General features: G+C 33.6%; 1 protein-coding gene and 2 long non-coding RNA genes across 13 annotated transcripts; 1 reads left to right on the top strand and 2 right to left on the bottom strand.

Annotated features, from left to right (window-relative positions):
- The first annotated feature begins 2,454 nt into the window (after positions 1–2,454).
- On the top strand, positions 2,455–7,126 carry LOC105420410 (uncharacterized). 10 transcript variants are annotated; one of them, XR_016049812.1, is made up of 6 exons: positions 2,455–2,844; positions 3,004–3,055; positions 5,534–5,640; positions 6,155–6,285; positions 6,448–6,524; positions 6,918–7,126. It is a non-coding gene; the product is annotated as an uncharacterized LOC105420410 (long non-coding RNA). The 10 variants fall into 10 exon arrangements; XR_016049811.1 differs by having other exon boundaries at positions 6,685–7,126; XR_016049809.1 differs by having other exon boundaries at positions 6,119–6,285.
- A 639-nt stretch (positions 7,127–7,765) lies between these two features.
- Positions 7,766–13,402, bottom strand: LOC110007025 (uncharacterized). The gene is made up of 2 exons (XR_002280520.2): positions 13,336–13,402; positions 7,766–7,941 (listed from the first exon to the last, which is right to left on the bottom strand). It is a non-coding gene; the product is annotated as an uncharacterized LOC110007025 (long non-coding RNA).
- Positions 13,403–18,323: 4,921 nt separating this feature from the next.
- LOC18431224 (universal stress protein A-like protein) lies at positions 18,324–21,083 on the bottom strand. 2 transcript variants are annotated; one of them, XM_006841352.4, is made up of 5 exons: positions 20,865–21,083; positions 20,499–20,672; positions 19,559–19,665; positions 18,849–18,967; positions 18,324–18,612 (listed from the first exon to the last, which is right to left on the bottom strand). In XM_006841352.4, exons 2-5 carry the CDS (start codon positions 20,656–20,658, stop codon positions 18,531–18,533), a joined length of 468 nt encoding a protein of 155 aa, XP_006841415.1. In that variant the 5' UTR covers positions 20,659–20,672; positions 20,865–21,083; the 3' UTR covers positions 18,324–18,530. The 2 variants fall into 2 exon arrangements, with proteins under 2 accessions (XP_006841415.1, XP_088715075.1); XM_088858949.1 differs by lacking the exons at positions 20,499–20,672; positions 20,865–21,083 and adding an exon at positions 19,753–19,981.
- Between the last annotated feature and the right edge of the window lie 811 nt (positions 21,084–21,894).

Below are 21,894 nucleotides of genomic sequence, written 5' to 3'. Positions count from 1 at the left end.
CCCCATGTATTACCATGAAAGAAAGTGTATTTTGCAAACTGGTTGTTTTTATGGAATTGTGGTTTTGGAATCATGATTGTCATTTGCTTGCTAACTATACAATGTGTACAATGCATGACATTATAAAAAAGATTTGAGTAGAATAACTTGAACTCTTTTCTTTCTTGATGAGCTTTTTTATTCAACGTCTAACATCAACATAATCAGTTGTAACTTGTAAGTAATAGATGAGGAAACCCAAATTCTCTTGTTGACATGTAAATAATTTGAGGTTATTTAAGGATATAAGAATGGAGAAGTCTTGGGTACATCGGGGGTGCACCTATTATCGCGCATCCCCTGAGATATGCACCTTCCATCTAAATTGATGTGCAGATTGCACCCATTCTCCAATAGAGGGGTAACTGGGCACAGGAACCATGGTTCGCATCCATTTGGGTTTTGCCCTCTGTCCATCTCCCCTTCTTACTTCACCAGTCTCTGGGGTCTCTCTCTCTCTTTGTGTTAAAGATGGAAATGTCTCTCTTCTTTGTGTTAAAGATGGAAATGAATGGAGATGACGAGAGAAAGGGAGATGGAGAGAGGAGAAAAACATTAAAAGAGGGCAACCCAGAGAGATTGGGAGAAGGAGAGAGGCTAAAACCCAAAAAGCGTTAACCGGGCTTGGTTTACCCACTTTGCCCTCTTTGTAAACCTGGTGCGGTCTGCACCGTCTATTTATATGGACAGTAAATATCTCAGGCTACGCACATCCTTTAATGCACTAAAGCTATACCCTGCCAGAATTAAGAACATTAAGGAAATTAGGCAGTGTCGGTTTAAAAAAAAACCGGATAATACTCCTCTTTAACAAAGAAGCTTTTTGTTAGCACTAGTTTTATTCTAGCAAGATGTAAATGAGTGATGCCATGAAATAGGCCCTACGTCAAATGTTAAGCATGATTGAATAAAAAGAGTTATCAAAATTGAGCTTTGCATCATAGGATCCTGCTGTTTGTGATTGATTCGAAACTCAAGGGATCCAGCTATGATGGTAGAATGCTTTACCAAGTACCATTAATGGATTTTAAGAACCATGTGGGAGGTATAATGTCTCTGATATGGAACCCGAGTTTAACCAACCGTCATTGCAATCCTAGCTCCCTCTTATTGTCATCCCTTCAAACATTCTTCTTCTTTCTTGTTCTTCTTCTTCTTCTTTCTAGTTCGTCTTCTTCCTTTCTTTTTCTTCTTTCTTGTTCTTCTTCTTCCTTTTTTCTTTTTTTTTCTTTTTTTTTTCTTTTTTTTTACGAAAACAAAACGATATTTTAGGAGGATATGTGTGTTAATTACACATGTAGTGTAACAACCTTATATATACAAGTAAGATTATAACAATATACAACCTCCATTTTAGTTGAATGGTATAAATTAGATATTAATATTATTTGGATTGAAATGAGGTTGAGGCATGGGTGATTGGGGGTGTTAATACCTCAACATAATGTCCCACCCTCAATTTTCACTTTTAACATGTAAAAAAAAATTTCATGAGTTGTGTACAGTGAGTTATTGTATAAATTTCAATACTATCTCGCTTGAAAGTAGTGTTATCAATATCTCACTGGCTATCAAACCGGTGAGAGATTTGATCCAAACAAAACTTATCGAACCGGTTGAACTGGATTTTAGAATAAAAATCAAAAAAAATGAATGCAATAGATTAAATGTATCCAATGTTTTAAAAAAAATTGCCAAAGTTCATTTTGTTGGTTGACCCGGTTAAAACTCGTTGATCCACCTAGGCACAATTGATCAAACAATGATTAATTTACCAAATTTGATTTTTATCTTGAACCAAACTAGTTAAATTGGCTGATCTAACTAGGCATATGATCAAACAATAGTTTTCATCAATTTTCACCAAATCCGATTTCTACTTTAGACCAAACACCCGACGGCATTGTACAAGCATATGATCTGGTTTTAATGATAATGATTTATAGGTAGGGGAAAGGTTTCTATGCTTCTCCTACAGCATAGAAGTTCTATCCTCCCCTTACCATCTAGCCGTCCAATTTTGATCAAGAGAGCCACTACTGTTGATCTTAGATCCGAAATTTCAAAGTATTTCATTTTTAATTTTTTTTATAAAATTGTATAAATATGAAATTTGGTATGTGCCATCATCTCATTTGGGTGCACCTATAAAAAAATATTAGAAATAATTTTTCGATAAAATATAATGATCAAAATACCCTTTGAATTTTTAATGGTATTTTGGTTATTTTATTTTATTAAAAATATTTTTTTATATTTTTCGCTAGGGCAAGTTTAATAAAGAAATAAACGTCCAAACTTAGGTGTCAAAATAATTTATAAAATAAAAATAAAATAATTTAGAGAGGTGACATTATGATTGAGGCAATCTTAGATGGACGGTTGGATAAAAAAGAGGATAGAACTTCCATGCTTGCCTTATAGGTGGAGCCTTGTCGACTTTCTCCCCGTTAGAAACTTATCTAAGATTTGATGCTCCCGCGGGAGCATTTCCTCTGTTCAGTTATCGACCTCTTTCTGTTATAACTTCTCTCTGAACGACTCTCTCTCTCTGCACCTCTTCTCAGACCCCATCTTACGGTTTCACATTGATCACCTCGCTGTATTTTTTTTGTTTTCTCGCTAAGTCTATGAAGCAGGAATAAGGACCGATCCTAATTCCTGCTTGATGGTCTTAGCGGAGGAGGGTAGTCAATCTGGGTCATATGGACTCGAACTGCACATATTAATACCCAATAAATGCTGATTTAATCGGTGCTCAAATCTAGTTTGTTGTTTCGGGTTCCCTAATCTTCTTCCTTTCTGGTATATTTCCCTTTATGTATCTCAATTCTCCTTCTCATTATTTTTGTGGTCATTTCTTTCTCCTTTTTTTTGAATTTTATCCATGCATTTTCCATTATGGATTGGAGTTTTGGTTTATAAACTGTGATATTTTTTTGTCTTTTTGGATGGAAATTACAGAGAAATTGTTACCTGGAGGTTGATTCAGGTGCCCTAATCTTCCTCTTTTCTGGTATGTTTCCCTCACATTTGTCTGGATTTTGATACATTTCTTGATTTTAGGAGAAGATCGTCTACTTCTCTAGAATAATAAAATTTTGATACATTTCCCCACTTCAAGAGAAAATCGGCTTTGAATATTTAGTTATTATGGTTTTTTGATCATTTTGTTGCTCTAATTGACTCATCTTGAAGTTTTTGTGAAGAATTACAAGATTTACTTATCTGTTTTGTGATTGTTTATGGTTTCCCTTAAAGGCTACATGGCATGGATTTTAAATGAGATACACTTCTTAACTTAGAAAAAGATCGGCTGCTCGTCGAGACTTAAGAAAGTTTGATACATTTCTTAACTTCAGGAGAAAATCGGCAGAAAATATTTAGAGATTATGTTATCTTTGTTATGTATGTTGCAATACTCAGATCAGGAAAGAAACGAATTGATGTTTTTGGGAACTTACCCAACTTTGTTTGATTTTACTTATTTTTTTACTGGAATTACAAGCTACAATACATGGTTTTTAATTGTGATATTGCATGGTATATGAATTTTAGCCTGTTTAATCCATATTTGAGAAATTTCGTAGTTAGATCATTGAGAATTGTCTGTAATGAGGATTTATATCTTTTTCTTGCCACTGAGGATTTACTTTATTTTTTTTCATTGGAAACTCTTTCCTCTGTTTTTTTTTTTCTACTCTTTCTCTGATATTTCTTCTTGTCTTTCACCTTGGAGTTTACATTCATGTCCATTTTTAAATGAATTTAAGCTTGCTGATTAATCTAGTTTTACTGCTTTATGATGCAATGCTGAATTTTAGCATCAATCATATGATACTTTGAAACCCTAATTGCTGAATTTGTTGTGTTACTGTTACTATAAAATCCATGGAGCACTGGTTATGAAGGGGTTTTGTGAAATTGTGATGGAAGAACTTTCCATGAAGGCTTTCTTATTTTGGAGGATGCTTGAGGCCAGCAAGTTATATTTAAATAAAAGAATGTTGGAACTTGCAGTTAGACAAAAGAGTGTTACAAAGTGGTGAAGTGCAGGTCTCTCCTTGCAAGTTGTATTTGTGTTTCCCATTCTCCCTTTCCAAATTCCTCTGTGGCAAGAAAAAGATATAAATCTTCCCTACCTGACAGTCTCTCGCTACCTAACCTCATTTGGAAACACGAATATTGACAAAAATGAGGAATTTGGAAAGGGAGAATGGGACAAAGTGCAGGTCTCTCCCTACCCGACCTCATCCAAATAATTTATAAAACAATAAACAGATATACTTGCATATTTACTAACAATGTAATAGTTTACTGCATATCCTTACTTTAGATAGACTAAGTAATATGGCCCTGAAAGGATTAATTTCCATCCAAACAGGCCTTTAAGTTCATTAGCTTTGATTTTATCGGGTTTTTTTAACTTTATACTGATTTGGTTGTTTGATTTAGTTAGTTTCACGAAAGAGTCATGAAACAATGAGATGTTTGGTTATTAGTTGTCTTTTAGAAAATTAGAATCAATATTAGACCATATAATAAAGACCACCTAGATTTAGGCTTTCAAATCCTCTTTTCCTCTTGATTACTAATGACTTGGATTTTTTTATTTCATTCCCTGAAGTATTTTTTTACATAATAACGATATATTCTGCCATTTTTTTGGTTCTCGGACTCTTGAAATTTTTACATAATAATAATAATATATTCTGCCATTTTTTTGGTTCTTGGACTCTGGAATTTTTTTTCACCAATGTCATTAGTCCCTTGAAAATCGACTTTCATTTCTAGTTTGTGTCGAAATATGTGTTAGATAATTATTGGGTCTTTTTATCTCAATTTGTTATCACACACTAGTTTTCTCCTTGTTTAGTCTCTTTGTAGTTCTAATTTCCTTTCATGCATGTTTGTCTGTTCTTTTATTGAATCTCTTGCCGACTGTTTTATATTTGTGCAAATCTGTGTTCTTTTACATTCGGAGATGCGTATGATGCATTGGGCTTGTGGAAGTGTTATAACCTTATGGATAAGCATCAAAATGAATGATTGTGGCTCGTTTCCATTCTCTTGTAGAACCTCTTACTTTATGCGAGGAAATGACACGCCCCAATTTGTTCCCTATTCCCTTTAAGCTTATGTTGTCTAATAAAGTTCTCTCTCTCTCTCTCTCTCTCTCTCTCTCTCTCTCTCTCTCTCTCTCTCATCATTTGCAGCTGAAAAGTACTATTGCTTCCCTCTATGCTACTTGCAGCATGATTTATATCCCTTAGTTTGATTTGAGAATATTGAAGGGGTATTAAATTATAAATAGTTATGATTTAGGGTCTGTAAATCCATTTTCACAGCTCAATAGAGATTTATGTCCTTTTTTGCCATTGAAAATTGAAATTTACTATTGCTTCCCTCTATCCTACTTGCAGCATGATTTATATCCCTTAGTTTGATTTGAGAATATTGAAGGGGTATTAACTCATAAATAGTGATGATTTAGGGTGGGATTCTCATTCTATTGAATGGATAAGAAGGTGGTTCAGCATTCCAACTTTTTCAGAAGCTTGGTTCATGATCGATGGAAACTAGATGGGGAATTGCTTCCAGGTGTTCGATTCGCTCTTACATAAGATATGTTGATTACACTTTTCCTCACTTATAAACAATTGTCACAGCGCATCTGCCTTATTCTAGGGCTGTAAGATAACTTTATTACTCTTCTTTTTTTTAGTATTAATGAAAAGCGGGTAGGGGGCTTTCTCCCCCACTGACTTACCCAAAAAAAAAAACAATTGTCACAACCATCTCATAAATGTATAATAGAAGAGAATCTCTATGGTTATGATCCGTGGCTTCTTCCAGGTATCCTTCAATAGTTGCTAATAATGAAATGAATATGAACTAGATATCAACTTCTTCTTTTTTACATTCAAGCAAATTGTGTATTAATATGTATCATAATCCAGTTTTTTCTGTCATCCATGAATCAGCTGTAAATAATATTTTCCAAAGAAATGAATGGTACTTCTATGCAACCACTAATACCATCCCAAATGAATGTGTTATGACTTCTGTTTACTGGAAGGCACTCAAAACTGATCAAGGCATTCTTGTTCGTAAGGGAAAATTGATTGGCTTGGCTTCAAGAATACATTAGCACATTACACAGGCAATCCCAATGCGGAAAATCCCAATTTAACGATGATTGGATGGTGTTTAAATGTGTAACGCCTGAAAGAAACCGAACCAATGGTGAGAATAAACCCCCAACTCTCCCTTTTATTTGTGCATGTCCGAAATAATTCTCGCTTTACAGGTATCTCTATCTTCTCCTCTTCGCTCTCTTATTTTCTCTTTAACCATCTAGCTATATTTATCACATTAATCTAAATGAGTATCTCTCTTCTTTTGAAGAATCAATGTGTAGGTGAGGAGGGTGAAGGCGAGACTGGCAAGGGTGAAAAGGAGTAAAAAAAAAATGTAACCCAAAGGTGAGAGTAGTCCCATCTCTTTGTTTATGTGTATTTCTGCATGTTTGAAATAATTTCCTCTTTCCATGTTATCCCTATCTTCTCGTCTCTCTACTTAACCACCTTATTGTGTTTATTGCTTTCTATTTCTAAATACATTTATGTTGTTTTGATGGATCAGTGGTTGACATGGAAATTTATAAATGTGATGAAATTGATGATCTGTAAGAGCTACTTGAAAATCAAGACTCATTAGACCTCTATACCAAAGGATGGAAAGAAATTAGAGGAGAGAGATAAATGCTAAATATTTTAGTATATTGGATGTTTCTACTGTTTTGATGATTAGCTGGTAGTATGGAAATTTACAAATGTGATGACATTGATGATCTGTAAGAGTTACTTGAAAATCAGGACTCATCAGACCTCCATGCGCGACGGTGAACAGAAAGTAGAGAAGAGAGTGGAATGCTGAATGTTCCAGCTTAATTGGATTTCGTTTTTCATTGTAGAGAAGGGGCATTTTTCTTGTTTAGGGCCTTACCAACATTTCCATGGTTGAAGAAACCCCTTAATTCATTGAAGCCTTTGAGCACCATAATGTACCTTCTTTTTGTCATGCATAATCTTGATGTGTCTTGTGCTACTTGGTTGACATATGGTGGAGAGAAAAAAGTACCGTTTATCATGGTTTCGAGCCTAATCTGGATTGGGATCAATATCTAAATTAGGATCAGCAAGGGACCGCCCAATTCCCTTACGGAACTACGACTGCTTCCAATATCCATAGGGTCCAGATATCTAGGATTCCTTCCAATATCCATAATATCACAGAGTCCCTGAAAGCGGACATGGTCTGGTTTCCATTGCAATCCTCAGTTCAGATTGGCCATTCCTTGTATACCTTCTTGAATCCATTTCTTTTTATTGGAAACAATGCTTCGGCTAACTGTTTTCCTTTTGAAATACTTTTACCCAGGATCACCCTGAATTGGGTGATCCAGATGGCGATCAGCATTGGAACTTCTTTCCCGAGTGGAGCAGCTCAAATGCAAATTATATAGAATCTTCACCCAAACCCCTTGAATATCAAAAGCTCATCACTATCTCTATCTCATGATACAACCCCATGAATTGAGTAAACTACCCTTATAGCTAGAGTTAGCTACAAATGCTTCTTCCCTAGGCTTTATGACCCACGCATGAACAACAATGTGCTCCTCTGCCATGAACTTCAACTTTTCATATTCACCTTTCACACAAAAATATCTTTCTACTGTACCATCATAGAGATCTCACATAACATCTACGCCATTCTTCACGGCAACCCAAAAAAAAAATCAACCACTTCCTCAAGGGTTCCGATGAAAAGCTCCCTCCTCCAATTGCATCTTGCCTGCCACTATTTTACTCATGTCCAGAATAGAGTTCAAGATGCCTGGAGATGAATTATAGTGAACAAAGTGAAAAGAGGATCAAGATATGATATTATATATAATCAAGAAATACCCACAAAATATCCAAGATTTACATATACAATCAAAGAAATTCCGATCATATAACTCATATTAAAATAATTGCAAACAATTCTTTGAAGGAAAAATATGTATAATCCATCAGAATAGGTAAACTCAATTGTATACTGGCTTCCTCACCATCCCAAAAAATTATTGATGACACTGACACAAAAGTTCTATCATATTCCGATTATCTTCCACAGTTCATTGGATTATAAAACACTTCACCTATAAAAAAGAATCTCGAAGCTAATTACAAGGTTCAACAAGTTTTTTTCAGACTTCTGTAGTAAATTTGATGCACAAGAGTTCATTTGTTTCAAATTGGAGTCACGTTATGATGTTTTGAGGGATTTCTACAATTGAGCCAATGATGATCACAACATGTGCAAATCATGGATTACTGCCACTAAGCATGATTCTTGTTCATTATCTTCCTTTCATTCACAGTGTTACTTCCATCCACTTTATGAGAGTAGCTAAGAGCCACATTTCTCTTCTTTCTGCTCTATATACTAAGAATATGAAAGAGGAGACAAACTATTATGAAGATCATTGCGTATAGTGAAATAAATGTTGCCATGTTGCATTTCCAAATGACTTCTACAAGGTTTGCACAGTGGTATTCTATGGAAGAAACCTGCAACATTCATTCAACAAAATCAATTCATATTAAAGTCGCAAATTAAAAGGGGAAAAAAAGAATTAAGTCCTAAGCTAAGTGAGGATATGAGTTTCTATAAATGCCATTGCTAGTTTTAGGAAACCAAATAATGATTCTAGTGTCCAGTGATGATTACTAAATACAAGCAAAAAACCCTTGGTTTGAGAACTAGGCCAATCCAACTTGGAAACGGCCAGTTAAATCGGAACCGGGCACTGGTTGATCCGGTTTTGGCCCGTTTTGGTGGTCCGGCTGAGTATTTAAATAAAAATCAAAAAAATAAAAATAAAATTATATATATATATATATATATATATATATATATATATATATATATATATATATATATATATATATATATATATATATATATATATATATATAATTCCAACAATTAAGGAATTTGATTGTAATGTTTTTTTGAATTTTTTTATTATTTTGGCAAAGACTTGAAAGTGTTTTGTCATTTCCCATCTTTTTTTAAAAAAAATCAAGAATACCCTTAGGCACAAATCAAATGTTTTAAGTTCCTTTTTTCACTATTTTTCAACTTCATTTAGATGTGTTTTATTAAGGGTACGGTTTGTATAGAGCCAAGAAACAATCAAATTAGAGCCCACCTTCAAATAGTATCGAGAAAAGTGGTTTCAATACCGTAAATCTTTTATTAGCCTTAAAATATATGTTTATATTTAATTATAAAATTTAAAGCTTTAAAAATAGTGTAGATCGAGCAGATCTATGAAAACTTGAACAACTTAAAAATTGATGGTCCAAAATGCCTTACAAAGTGCACTATTTCCAAAACTTAAAATCCATTTTTTTTCTCAAGTCCATGCATCTTGATGTCGAGATATTTGGGTATCAAAACAACCTCTTCTAGTGAAATTTTTGAAGATATTTGGGCATCAAAGAAATTTTTGAGGTAGGCTCTAATTTGATTGTTTAGAACCTAGGCTCTATATTAACTTTTCCCTTTATTTAATCATGCTTTAAATGTATAGTGATGATTACTAGTTCTTTGAAACCCAAATAATGATTCTTGTGTCCAGTGATGATTACTAAACACAAGCCAGAAACCCTTGGTTTGAGAAAATGAATAGACTGGCTAGTTCAACTTAGAACCGGCTGGTTAAATCGGAACTAGGCACTGGCTGATTCGGTTTTGGTGGTTAGGTCGAGTATTTTAAAAAATTAATATATATATATATATATATAGGAAAACACTACGCAACACTTATAGGCAAAAATGAATAGTGATTTTGCTTATTCCCATCATCGTCCAAAATTCATCGTGCAGTCATGATTGTCCAGTAATGTTTAATTTTTCATTTTCTTTTACAAATCGGAATGATCTGAAATTTCGAGTGTGTATTCATCAAAAATAGGGGAATTTTCAAAAAATATAAAAAAAACATATTTTACATGAAAAAATTTGACCAAAATGCCCCCAAAATGTTTTGGGCATATTTTGGTCAACTTCATTTTCGAGGATAATTTTTTTTATATTTTTATTAGATGCGTCTCAGTAAGACATGCATAACCTTCAAATTTCAAGTCATTCCGATTTATAAAAATAAAATAAACAATAAAACACTTCCAGACAATCGTGACCGCGCGATGAAATTTGGACAATGATGAATGTAGACAAAATCACTATTCATTTTCGCCTATAGGCATTAGGAAGATATATATATATATAATCCCAAAAAATAAGGATTTTGATTGTAATGATGTTTTGAAAAAAAAAATTATCATTTCAACAAAGATTAGAAAGTGTTTTGGCCATTTCACATCTTTTTTGAAAAATTTCAAAAATACCTTAGGCACAAATCGATTTTTAAAAAAATAAATGAATTTCACTATTTTTCAACTTCATTTGAATGTGTTTTATTTAATTGTACTTTAAATGTACAGAGATGATTACTAGCCCTTGGAAACCCAAATAATGATTCTAGTGTCCAGCGATGATTACAAATAACTTGGACCGGTGTTTGCAAACTCGTCCAATCCAACTCGGAACCAGCCAGTTAAGTTGGAACCTGGCACTTGCTAATCCGGTTTTGGCCAATTATGACGGTCTAGCCGAGTATTTTTAAAAAAATCAAAAAAATAAATTTATAATCCCAACAATTAAGGAATTTGATGGTAATGTTTTGGCCATGCCCCTGGGCACAAATCGATCTTTTAGAATCTTTTTTTTTCACTATTTTTCAATTGTTTTATTTAATCATGGTTTAAATGAAGTTTTTATTTTTTTTAGATTTTATTTTTATTTTTTTAACACATTTTGGACCGGCCAGGACCTGCCCGGTTAGGCCGGTTGAACCGGACGGTTTACTGGTTATTTGGACATGGCCCTTGGCTGGTTTTTCAAGCTGGTTTGATTTTTCGAACACTGGGTTAGGGTTAGAGACATACTGGCTCAAAAAGCCGAAGAAAATGGCTGCAAGTATCAATTTAAAGCCTCTTAGGTTAAAGAACCACACAAGCACCACACAAGCTGTGTTTTCACCCAATTTAAGCTTCAAAATTCAGTAAGGAACAAGTCAATAATAACACTTCAGGAGCCCAATCTTCCTTTCAAGGAAACCAATATGCTGATTGCCACAAAGCTTATAGGCCAAATTACGCCTCAAATCTTACTTTATAAGGAACCAGGAACCCTGATGTTGATTTTGAAAATTTGCTTTAAAAAAGGTTGGCTATATGTTCTAGAAAATCCAAATACTAACCTTAGTGTCAATCATCATGATTGGGATATTCCCGATGAAGGTTTCATCGGGATATTGTTACCCTTGTCATTTTAATCAGGAATTTATCAGATAATGACTTGGACATTATTATATTTATATTAATCTACATAAATTATATAGTAAGAAATAAATTTGTAGCGAAATTTATAAATATGAAATCAAATTATATACAATAAAAATATAAATATGTTAAAAAAAATATCAATAATGAAGTCAATAATAATTTCTAATGTTATATTTGAAGTAAAATATCAAAACTGATTATCCACCTTAATAGCTTTAACTTACATATATGGTATCGATTCCTTGCAAATTGCTCCACATTTTTGTTATTGATATTTTAAAGCTATTTTACGTAAATAAATATTTCTTTTCAAAGTTAATTATTAATTTTGCCTTCCCCCGGGAAATCTTTTTATCTGATAACGGGATTCTTTATGATATCATGATAGATTCATTTTGCTACGATAATATCGAAGTTATTAGCAACAATAAAATTTATTATGGGAAAATGAAGAAAGTTTTAATTTATTGGAGATAATTGTCATGAGATAAAAATTGTTCTAAGCATCCATAGCACTTTTCCTAACGGACCCCAAAGCAAACACTCAAAGGGCCATATAGGGGTTAAAACCAATCTAGAAGAGCAAAAATGCTATAGAAACTCCAAATGCTATTCTTCCAAGTAGAATTTTAATAATTAGAACATCAAATTATGGTAAAACATTCATCCTATTTGCTGATATGTTTTGATGGACTTTCAGCTTGAAAGAAAATTTCAAAATGGGCGGTTGTAAGAGTGTTATTGAATAGACACAAAGTTTTAAAAAAAAATTCTCAGATTTCATGACTTACCCCAAGCCATTCAATTTGACATCCAATGAGTGGGAATGATTGTGATGATATATGATCTGATTGTAGACAATTTCTTGATATTGAGGGCCGAGGATATTGTCAAACCTTGATTATGAAGGTTGAGGCTAAATCGAGGCTTTTTTTTATATAATGTGTATGTGGTGGGGTCATTTAGAAAGCCTTCCCTTTATTCAAACATAGCATATATGTAACATTTAACCTAACCTTTATAGCTGGTTTTGGCTATGCCACCTTTTTTTCTATCTTATTGTGTTTGAATTTGGATGATGAACTAAATAGCGCGATACGGCTTTCCTATTTTTCTCTCCGTACCTCACATTGTAGTACATTTTTCTCTCTAGCATATTCTTGCTCCCACACCTATATCTCTCCCTTAGTTTTGTTTATTTTTTTCTAAGAATATTTACTTTCGGTGTAAAAAATCAAAATCACTCCAAACTAGTGTTTTAAAACCTGGAATTAGTGGGATGGATCGTTCACCCACATATTCATGTCAGATTATTGGATTGGTGATCCAAATCAGGTCTAGATCAATCTGAATCAGTGATCCAAAAAAATTAAAAATAAATAAATTAAAATTTATATTACTATTAAATTTAATTTATGGGATGGGAATTTAGAGAAGATCTAAAAAAATATTAGATAAGATTAAGATGAAAATATATATAATGGGGGCCTTTGGGGGAACGGGGTTAGAATCCATATATAATGGGGGCCTTTGGGGGAACCGGTTTGGACCCGTCTTATCTTTATGTGCATTAGAAATCGTCGTGTTTTAAAACACTAGTATATGTAAACCTTTTCTTAAAACATAACATAGATAATAATTAATAATAACAATATACATAACACGTAATAATTAATAATAACTATATGCACGCATATGAAGTGTATGCTATACAATGCACAAGCAGGCCGTCTGCCGTCCATTCTCAAGATAGGTGGTGAAGATTCAAGAAACACTACGGTTCACCTCTGCCGTTCATCTTGGGAATAGGGAGTGGATTAGAGAGACAAACCTTTTCTTCTTTTTATTATTTTGTGGGGTGTCTGGGTATGGCGGGATTTGAACCTTGGACGTCGTGCTGCGGCTTCTTATCGCCTGAATCCTGGAAAAACCAAATATTTTCCACTATTAATTGTATGAAAAAGCCAAGACGTAGATAACATAACATGGTAAAACATGTATAAGAAAACATAGTTCGTATCATATACATTAGGACGTGGAATGTGAAAGCAAAGCACAATCCAAAATGTGAATAATCTTATTTCTTATTTATGTTAATAACCCTCTCTCTCCCTCAAGTTTGAAACGGGTTTGTTAGCAATATTACTTCTCTTGTTCGATTCTTACGGCTGAACTTCCACAAAAAAAAAAAAAGTGACATAGAATAAGGTTAGGAACTAGTTCTACTAGATATATTATGGGGTTATATGCTATGAGATCATATATCTTTGTTATAAAGATGTCAAATTGAATGGTTTGGGATTTGTTATAAAGTTTAAGAAATTTTTTTTTAACTTTGAAACCAGTCGATGATACTCTTACTACCGTAGGATTTGAAATCTGATAGACAAGGGTGACTGTCTTGTATCAAAAATAAATGATATTTTTTATACTCTTCCATATTTTATACACCTTTTGGTTAAGCATTTAATAAAAACCAAAAGGTTCAACAAGGGAGCATATTGTCCATTTACTTCATTGGGGCAAAACCCAATCTAGGAGTATTTTTAGGATCCCAAATTTTGGGGATGCAACCTTTTCAAACCATATCCTATTAATAAGTCAAAATTCTAAATTTTAACCTCTATGGGTTTGAAAAAAATAATGCTGCAAGATTGAATAGAAACTGTCCAATTTTAAAGTGCGGGATCTACGTATTCAAAATTCCAATTTTTCTTTCGGATATAATCATCAAACAGCTTTAGGTGAATAAAAAAAAATATTCTCAAATTAGACTTTTGTCTAAAGGTGGAAGCATACAGTATGCTTCCATGGTAGCGCTGTTCAGTTAATAGGATGGATGGTGTTAGAGATGAACCTGGTCATATTTTGAGTGGGTTCCCGAACACCTTCCATGGATTGAATGAGATGAGAGGGATATATAGGTGGAACTAGGTTTCATTTTTCAAAATCATAGTTACTAAAGTAGGCGGTTCGACTGTTATCTCTAAAGCAAAAACAAAAAACAAAAAACAAAAAAAAATTGCTTCAGCTCTTTGTATTCAATAACGGATGGTTGATATTCCTTGCAGCATATTGAATAACCGCCTAAAACAGATTGCATATAGCCAGATAGCCTAAAACAATTGCATATACACTAAAGAAAAAGACATTTACAGACAGCGAGAATGGCACACCTGCGTGCGTTGTTCTTTCCATTTAGTTGCTATTCTCACATGCCAAAAGGTGAGTTCTTCCTCCACGAACCCCATTTAGGATCTCTCGGGGAAGAGAGAAAAAGAAATGTAAGAGAGCTACAGAGAGACCTTCTGGAAAGAAGAGAGGGTGATAACAGAAAGAGAGAGGGCTAGAGTTCTAGAGGGAGAGAGAGAGCTATGGTGGGCGAAAGACGTACCCATTCACCAGCTTTTTATAGTTGATCTTCTTTCATATTTGAGAGAGAGATTATGAAACTAAACATTTTACTTTTAAAATTTGAAGGTTAAAACGATTGAAATACCCCTCTATTGCTTTTACTTTAAACTGTTAAATTCTTTCATTTTTGGGCGAGACCAACCGTGTTTAATTACTCTGCTTCCATGCCGAATCAGCCACTGGCTGTACCGGGTTATTTGGGAGCGTTTTGAGTCGATCAGAAAGCAACCTAATGAATCTAAAAAAAAGTCCAGAAAAAACAAAAGAGCTTTTTTTAGAAAAATAAAAATTTTAAAAATATAAAACATAGACAAGATGAAATATAATGAGAAACTTAATTATAAATAAAATATATTTACTTATATGTTGAATTATACACTCCTTAGATTTTAAGTATGTTTCAAACTTTCGATGATAAGCATCCTTCTAAGGCTGGGTGAGTCTACTTACAAGGGTATTTTCGCCAATAAACCATCCTTTAAAACCTCTTAAACTTGAGGGCCGGCGATAATATAAATTTTAATTATAGAGATTAAGGCTAAACCCAGGCTTTTTATTTCCAAATACCCCAGTAAACATGGTAAATATGCAACATTGAAGCTAGCCCGTTTATGGCTAATTTTGGTAGGCATATATCTTCTATGCTTAACTTAGGATTATGCATTAAATTGAATTAAAAGAGACCCATATCCTCTCACCTCCGCCCCAATTTTTGGTAAGTCTTCTCTCTCTTATTAAGTTCTCTCTCATTCCTTTGGCACGCCTATATCTTCCTGTATCTCTCCCTCTTTTTTTCTTTTTTTTTTTACCCCTCTCTCTCTCTCTCCACTTTATTCCTCTGCGCTGGCAGTCCTTTTTCCCAAGCTTACCATTCCCTGTACCTAACATTATTTTCCCCTTAATTAAGTAGTAATGGTGGTATCCTATGGACAAAACAATTGAACAAAGATTCGCAATCCTCGTATTTAAATTTGAATTTACCGTCTTAATAGCATGATCTGGTATTTATATGGTCATGAGGGCGCATACTGTACAATAACTCGCTTGGAGAAAGATGATGGCTCATGGTCTAGAGAGAAAAAGAGTATGGTTGGAGAGAAATGAGTTAAAAGAGTATTGGAGAGGAAAAAAAAAAAAGGAGAAGTGAACTCATAAAAGAACAAGATAAGTGAAATTTTAGCCTAAAACTTCCTATTCATATTAACAAATAGGAAAGTACCGCAGTAAGTTGGAATATCCAGCTACTAGAGTTAGAAATTCCAATTGTCAAATATAGCCCAAAGTGTTTTACATAAACTTGTCTAGGCTATTGGAATGCAGAGGCCATGCTATTGTAATGCTTTTAGGGCTATGCAATCCCCTCAACAATGAAGGCAAAGATAAGTCTAGGATTCTTTATAGTTTAGCAGACGTCATGTTGTAGTGCTCAAACACTTGTAGATGAACCCTTCGATAATGGAATTATACTTCATAAATATACTTGTAGATGAACCCTTCGATAATGGAATTATACTTCATAAATATATATTTTAGGACAGGACATGTGGAGGAAGGATAACTCATCTCGTGCAAAACAGAAGCTAAAAGCATTGTGCAAAAACCAGCAGCTAAAGGCATAAAATAAATTAGGCCTAACATTCATGCTAGCCAGGAACATCAAATTTGTATATTATATTGCATTTTATATATAAAGTCATTACAACATATTGTTCAACATTCAACAAGCAATATCGCACATCCGCTATATACAGATTGAAATCTCCAAGGTTGGATGGCGAGGGAGAGAGATTAGTATGAAATATATTAATAATTTAATTTTAAGAAATATTATTTAAGGGGTTCAAATCTCTTACAAAATAATTAACGAGTCAAAGGCTCCCAATTAACATTTGAGAAGTTGCTTTAATTGCTAACCACTTAAGCCGAAGCCCAATTCTTAAAAAATCGGATAGGTTATTCAGGTTTTTAAGGCAAACTTCAAATATTTGAACCCTTAGCCTCCCAACACCCAAACTGATGTGTTTACCACTAAGTGAAAGCGTAAGGGACACACTAATAATAAAGCAATATCCCATTCCAAATTGAACTAGAGGCGGATGACATTTATCTTTACCATGACCATATGGATTATATGATCTAGTGAACCGAATAATTCATCTCAAGCACAAATTTTCGAATTAGCGATTCTTTTGGTTGAAGTATCTAATCGTTGTAGCTGAATATGGTTAGGTTTGCATAATGTTGCAACTTAAACAATCAAAGGCACACTTCTAAATTTTGTCATGAGATTGAGATTTTTAGGATGACTCGAGAATCTATCTTCATCTCTAATTATAAAATTTTAAGCTCTAAAATTGGTTCAAATCAGGCAGATCTATAACCGCATGAAAATCTTGAAAATTGACAGTCCAGATAATGTGTTGCGAGATGTACTATTTTTAATATTTAAAATATTTTTCTTTTCTATATTCATACATCTTGATGTCGAGATGATCTTCCAACATCAAAATAGCCTTTTCCAATAGATTTTTAAAGTGCACCTTAATTCTACAATTTAAGGTGTTAATCTTTATAAACTTTTCCCACTTGAAATTCAACCGAACCCGTTTTTCTTCTATTGATATAAGATGATAGACACATATTTATGTTCCTTTTCCACAACTCGTGCTTTTTATTGCTTTCCCTCTACGTTACGTTACGTTACTGCAAGACTCGCATAGGAGATTTTCTTGTATATCATTTCCCTCATTTATTGGAGCATGTTTTGTCGGAGATTGACATCAATTTCTTGAGGTCTTTTGTTATTTCAAGAGTTTAAATTTCTTCAAAAATCTCCAGAGACGAAATTTGAAAAAGATTGATGCGGTCTTTGATCATGGGGACGGCACTTGACCACCCAATTTTACATTAGAGTATTCTTAACCACTCAAATTTACATCAAATGGTTTGGGGTGATTATGAGTTTATCTACCAAAAATAACGGATACTAGTGCATGAGAAAGTATTCTTAACCACTCAATTTCATATCAAATGGTTTGGGGTGATTATGAGTCTATCTACCAAAACTAACTGATATAAGTGTATGAGAAAGTACAAAATAAGACTATTTACTTTTGGCATAAAATTTCATGAACATCCCCATCCGTTAGATGTGGAATTGGATGGCTAGGAATGTGTTCCATTAATTTTGCACAATGTTCAAGAAATTTTTTCTCAAGGTTTGAGACATATGCTTAGCTCCAAATTTCAAATCTAATGGCTATAAGTGATCGTAATTTTATTGTATCAAAGATAAATAGTCTTGTAGCGTATATTTATATTCCTTTTCGAAAGAATTAAATATTGTTGGAGGTGATGGGGTCTCAATGGATTAAACCCCTAACTAACCTGCAAAGTAGCTACATGTGGTTCAAGAAAAGACTATCATTAATCAATTAGAAATCCAAAACAAATATATTTACATTTTTATAACATGTATTTGGAAGAAAGAAAACACAAATTTCAACCTTGCAATAATAACTTCCTAAAAACAAAAAAACAAAAAAAGAAAACAAAACAAAAAAAAAAACTCACAATAATAACAAAGTTCAATAATTAAAGTTATTAAACGTCTTAAGCCTTGGGACGTTTAACTATCAAAACTGGGCATTTGGTGTTGTTAGCACAGTGATTGCTCACACTCCCAAGAAAAGCCCTGCAATATCAAACCCCAAAATCTTATAAGTAAGAGAGCAATGGAAAAGATAACATAGAAGTAGCTTCTTCGAGTGTTACATTGTTTATTAGCCTTCTTCTCTAATGTTTAATTGTCTAGAATAACCTATGGGTATTAACATTCAGTTAATAATATTAACAGTACTTACCTAAAAAAATTAGATTAATAGTGGGCATAGATGTTTTAATTTATTAGATCAACAATCGATTAAGTACCTTTTGAAGGCACCATAACCATGGCTTCCCATGACCAGCAGATCTCCTCCAAGCTTTTCAACTTGCTCACATATCACTTCCCTTGCATCTCCACACCCCAATTTTGTCTCAACCGTGACCTGTTTCATAAAAAAGTCCTAATAAAATAAAATCCCTCCACATAAGCTCTTAAATATATATGTAGAAATACGGATTGCATACTATAAGACAGTTAAATATTGGTACAAAGAAGCCGCAATCACTCATTGCTGTATATGCGATATCTGATGGCTTTCACTTTAGTAGTATGATAACATTTGAAAATTTACTTTTTTTAGATTTTGAGCTTCTTCAAATGGACACCCCCAACCTCCTCAATTGCATACCCAATTGCCAAAGTTGATTGTCACCTTGTAACACATATTGAGTGTTTTATTATATACTTTTACATGGACATATAACCAAGTACCTGAAAGAATGTAGAATGTATGTCTTATGATGAAGTCTCGGTCTCCGTTCTCACCAAATTTAGAATGTTTTTTTTTTTTTCTTTTTTTCTATGTACACCCCATCAGACTCGATCCCAGTAAAATTGTAATATCAGTTGTAGACTATTCTATTTACCTTTCATTTTTTGAGATCTTGTCATTTCAGGCTAACCCTTGCTTATTTTCTTTCACAATTGCTATGAATAAATGACAACAAATAAAAAAAAGTAAAAAAGATCTTACACGTGAAGAGCTTTGACATATCATTTTCGCTTTCTCCAGCACTGCTTCAGCCAAATCCTTGCTATATTTATCCATGGTTGCCATTATATCAGAGGAGAAAATATATCCTACCAAAAAGGAAAAGGCAAAATAATTATAAAAAAAACAGTGTAGAACCGAATTTACAAGCTGAAAATCAAAAGTGCTTCTCTAACATTCAAAAATCAGGGGCATGGCCCAGTCCATTTTGCTTGGCTCCGAACAACTTGAACCCAGACTACTAAATTTGGCCTAAGGACCAGGCCAGGGCCTCATATCTAGGGTCAGTGCTCGTCGTCTTCTTTGTTTCATTATGGATTTAGAAAATATAATGGGCGTACTAGTGTACAAACCCTGTGTCCTGTGCTCATTTTCCAGAACTACCAATATGGTCTTAGAGAAATAGAAAATTATATCACATGATGAGCATTATATATTCACACATGGAGGTCAAGGTCGGGATCGACCAGTGGATGTGAAATTACGCGGCTGCATTTGTTTCATTCACTACATTCAAATTTCGAATTATCATTTACCTTTTGTATAAGGAGCATTTGTTTCATTCACTACAATCAAACTTCGAATTACCGTTTACCTTTTGTACAAAAAGGTAATAGACATTATTGCCCTTTAGATTTCAAAATGGACGGTTGTTCTAAATTTTTTAGATTATAATCGATCCAATTTGACATCTAACTTGGGAACATAGTTGCTGACGTCCTTGTACATCTAAAGAGTGAAAATAGTTGCGACTTCCTTGTAGAAAATAAATGATCACTTTGTAGAAAATCCCACTCTAACAATGTCTAACCTCGATGGGTCCACAATTGAAAGATAAGAATTGGGTGAACTGCTTTATAAGGAAATAACAAATCCCAAAATTGCCCTTCAATCTATGAGCACAAAATCATAGGCACGTTACCTGTTCCATCCAATGCAGGGTATACAGGAGGGGATGGCCTGACATTTAAGAGAATGATGGTGTCTTTTGAGGACTCTGAAATTAGGTTTTTCAGGCACCATGAGAGCGCATACTTGCTCTCCTCGCTCTCATCCACTGCTACTACAATCCTCCTCTCCATCGAACCAATAAACCCTAAAAACAGAGAAAAAAAAAAAAAGAGAATTCAGAGTAAGGGTAAAATGGTAATACTAGCACCCATCTCAGAGCTTTGAAGCCATGGCTATAGAGGGATAATGATGATTAACAATAAATAATCCTAAGATATATTCTGATGAAGGGCAAAACAGTAAATAATCGGAAGAGAGACCTTGAGCTCAGACGTACCTGTACCAAAGAAAGAGATTGAGCTTTGCAAAGGAGGGTAAAATGATTATTAACTCCTGCGATCTTTGAGCTTGGTAGCTTTCATGGCTTTTTTGTGTGAGAAATGAGGCCTTATATAGAGGTTGGAACCTCAGCGGTGCTAATGGTTTCGGAAACCACGGCCGTTGCCGGAATCACCTGAAGATTTTCTCATTACTAAAATACCCTCTACTTTCCAATGGATAAGCGTAAAGCAGTCGTTGACATATATATGCTCAAATAAATAATTAGTTGCCAATAACGTTTAGGGTTTGGTTCGGAACTTGGCTTATTTTAATCGTGCATTCTTTTCTTCTTTGGTAAGAGTGAGTTAATCAGAGTTATCTCTTTCTTTTTTAACATCCCTTTTGTATAGATATTTTGCTTAAAAAATTAAGCTTGTTGATCCAGGCCTTGCTTGTAGTTGTTGTAATTAACCTTATATTCTTGATTGATCAATGATTTGGGGATCTACTATAATCCAATAGAGGCATGGAAAACTATTGGTCATATAGATCAATTGAGCCAATGATGGCCCCAATATGGGCAAATCATGGATTACTGCCACTAAGCATGATTCTTGTTCTATCTTTCTTTCATCTTGTAGTGTTACTTCCATTCACTTTATGAGAGCCCACATTTCACCCATGTTTGTAATGTATTTTTTAATGTTTTTTATCATTTCGGCAAACATTAAAAAAGTGTTTTGGGCATGAATACTTATTTTTACCTTTATTCTAACTTTTGTTTAAAAAATTTCAAAAATACCCCTACGCACAAATCAGTTTTTAAAAATCCTTTATTTTTACTACTTTTCAACTTCATGGGATGTATTTTGTTTAATCATGATCTTTACTTTTCATTTTTTTTTATATTTTTTCTATTTTTTTTAAAAAAATTCAAAAATACCTCTAAACACAAATCGATTTTTTAAAATCTTTTTTTTTTACTACTTTTCAACTTCGTTTGGATGTGTTTTGTTTAATCATGATTTCAATTTACTTTTTATATT

Source organism: Amborella trichopoda, chromosome 2 (genome assembly GCF_054954075.1).
Source record: "Amborella trichopoda isolate Santa Cruz 75 chromosome 2, AtrichopodaSantaCruz75HAP2 v2.0, whole genome shotgun sequence".
Taxonomy (NCBI): domain Eukaryota; kingdom Viridiplantae; phylum Streptophyta; class Magnoliopsida; order Amborellales; family Amborellaceae; genus Amborella; species Amborella trichopoda.
Note: the sequence above shows the minus strand (reverse complement) of the source record. Positions and strands in the feature narration are given on the sequence as shown.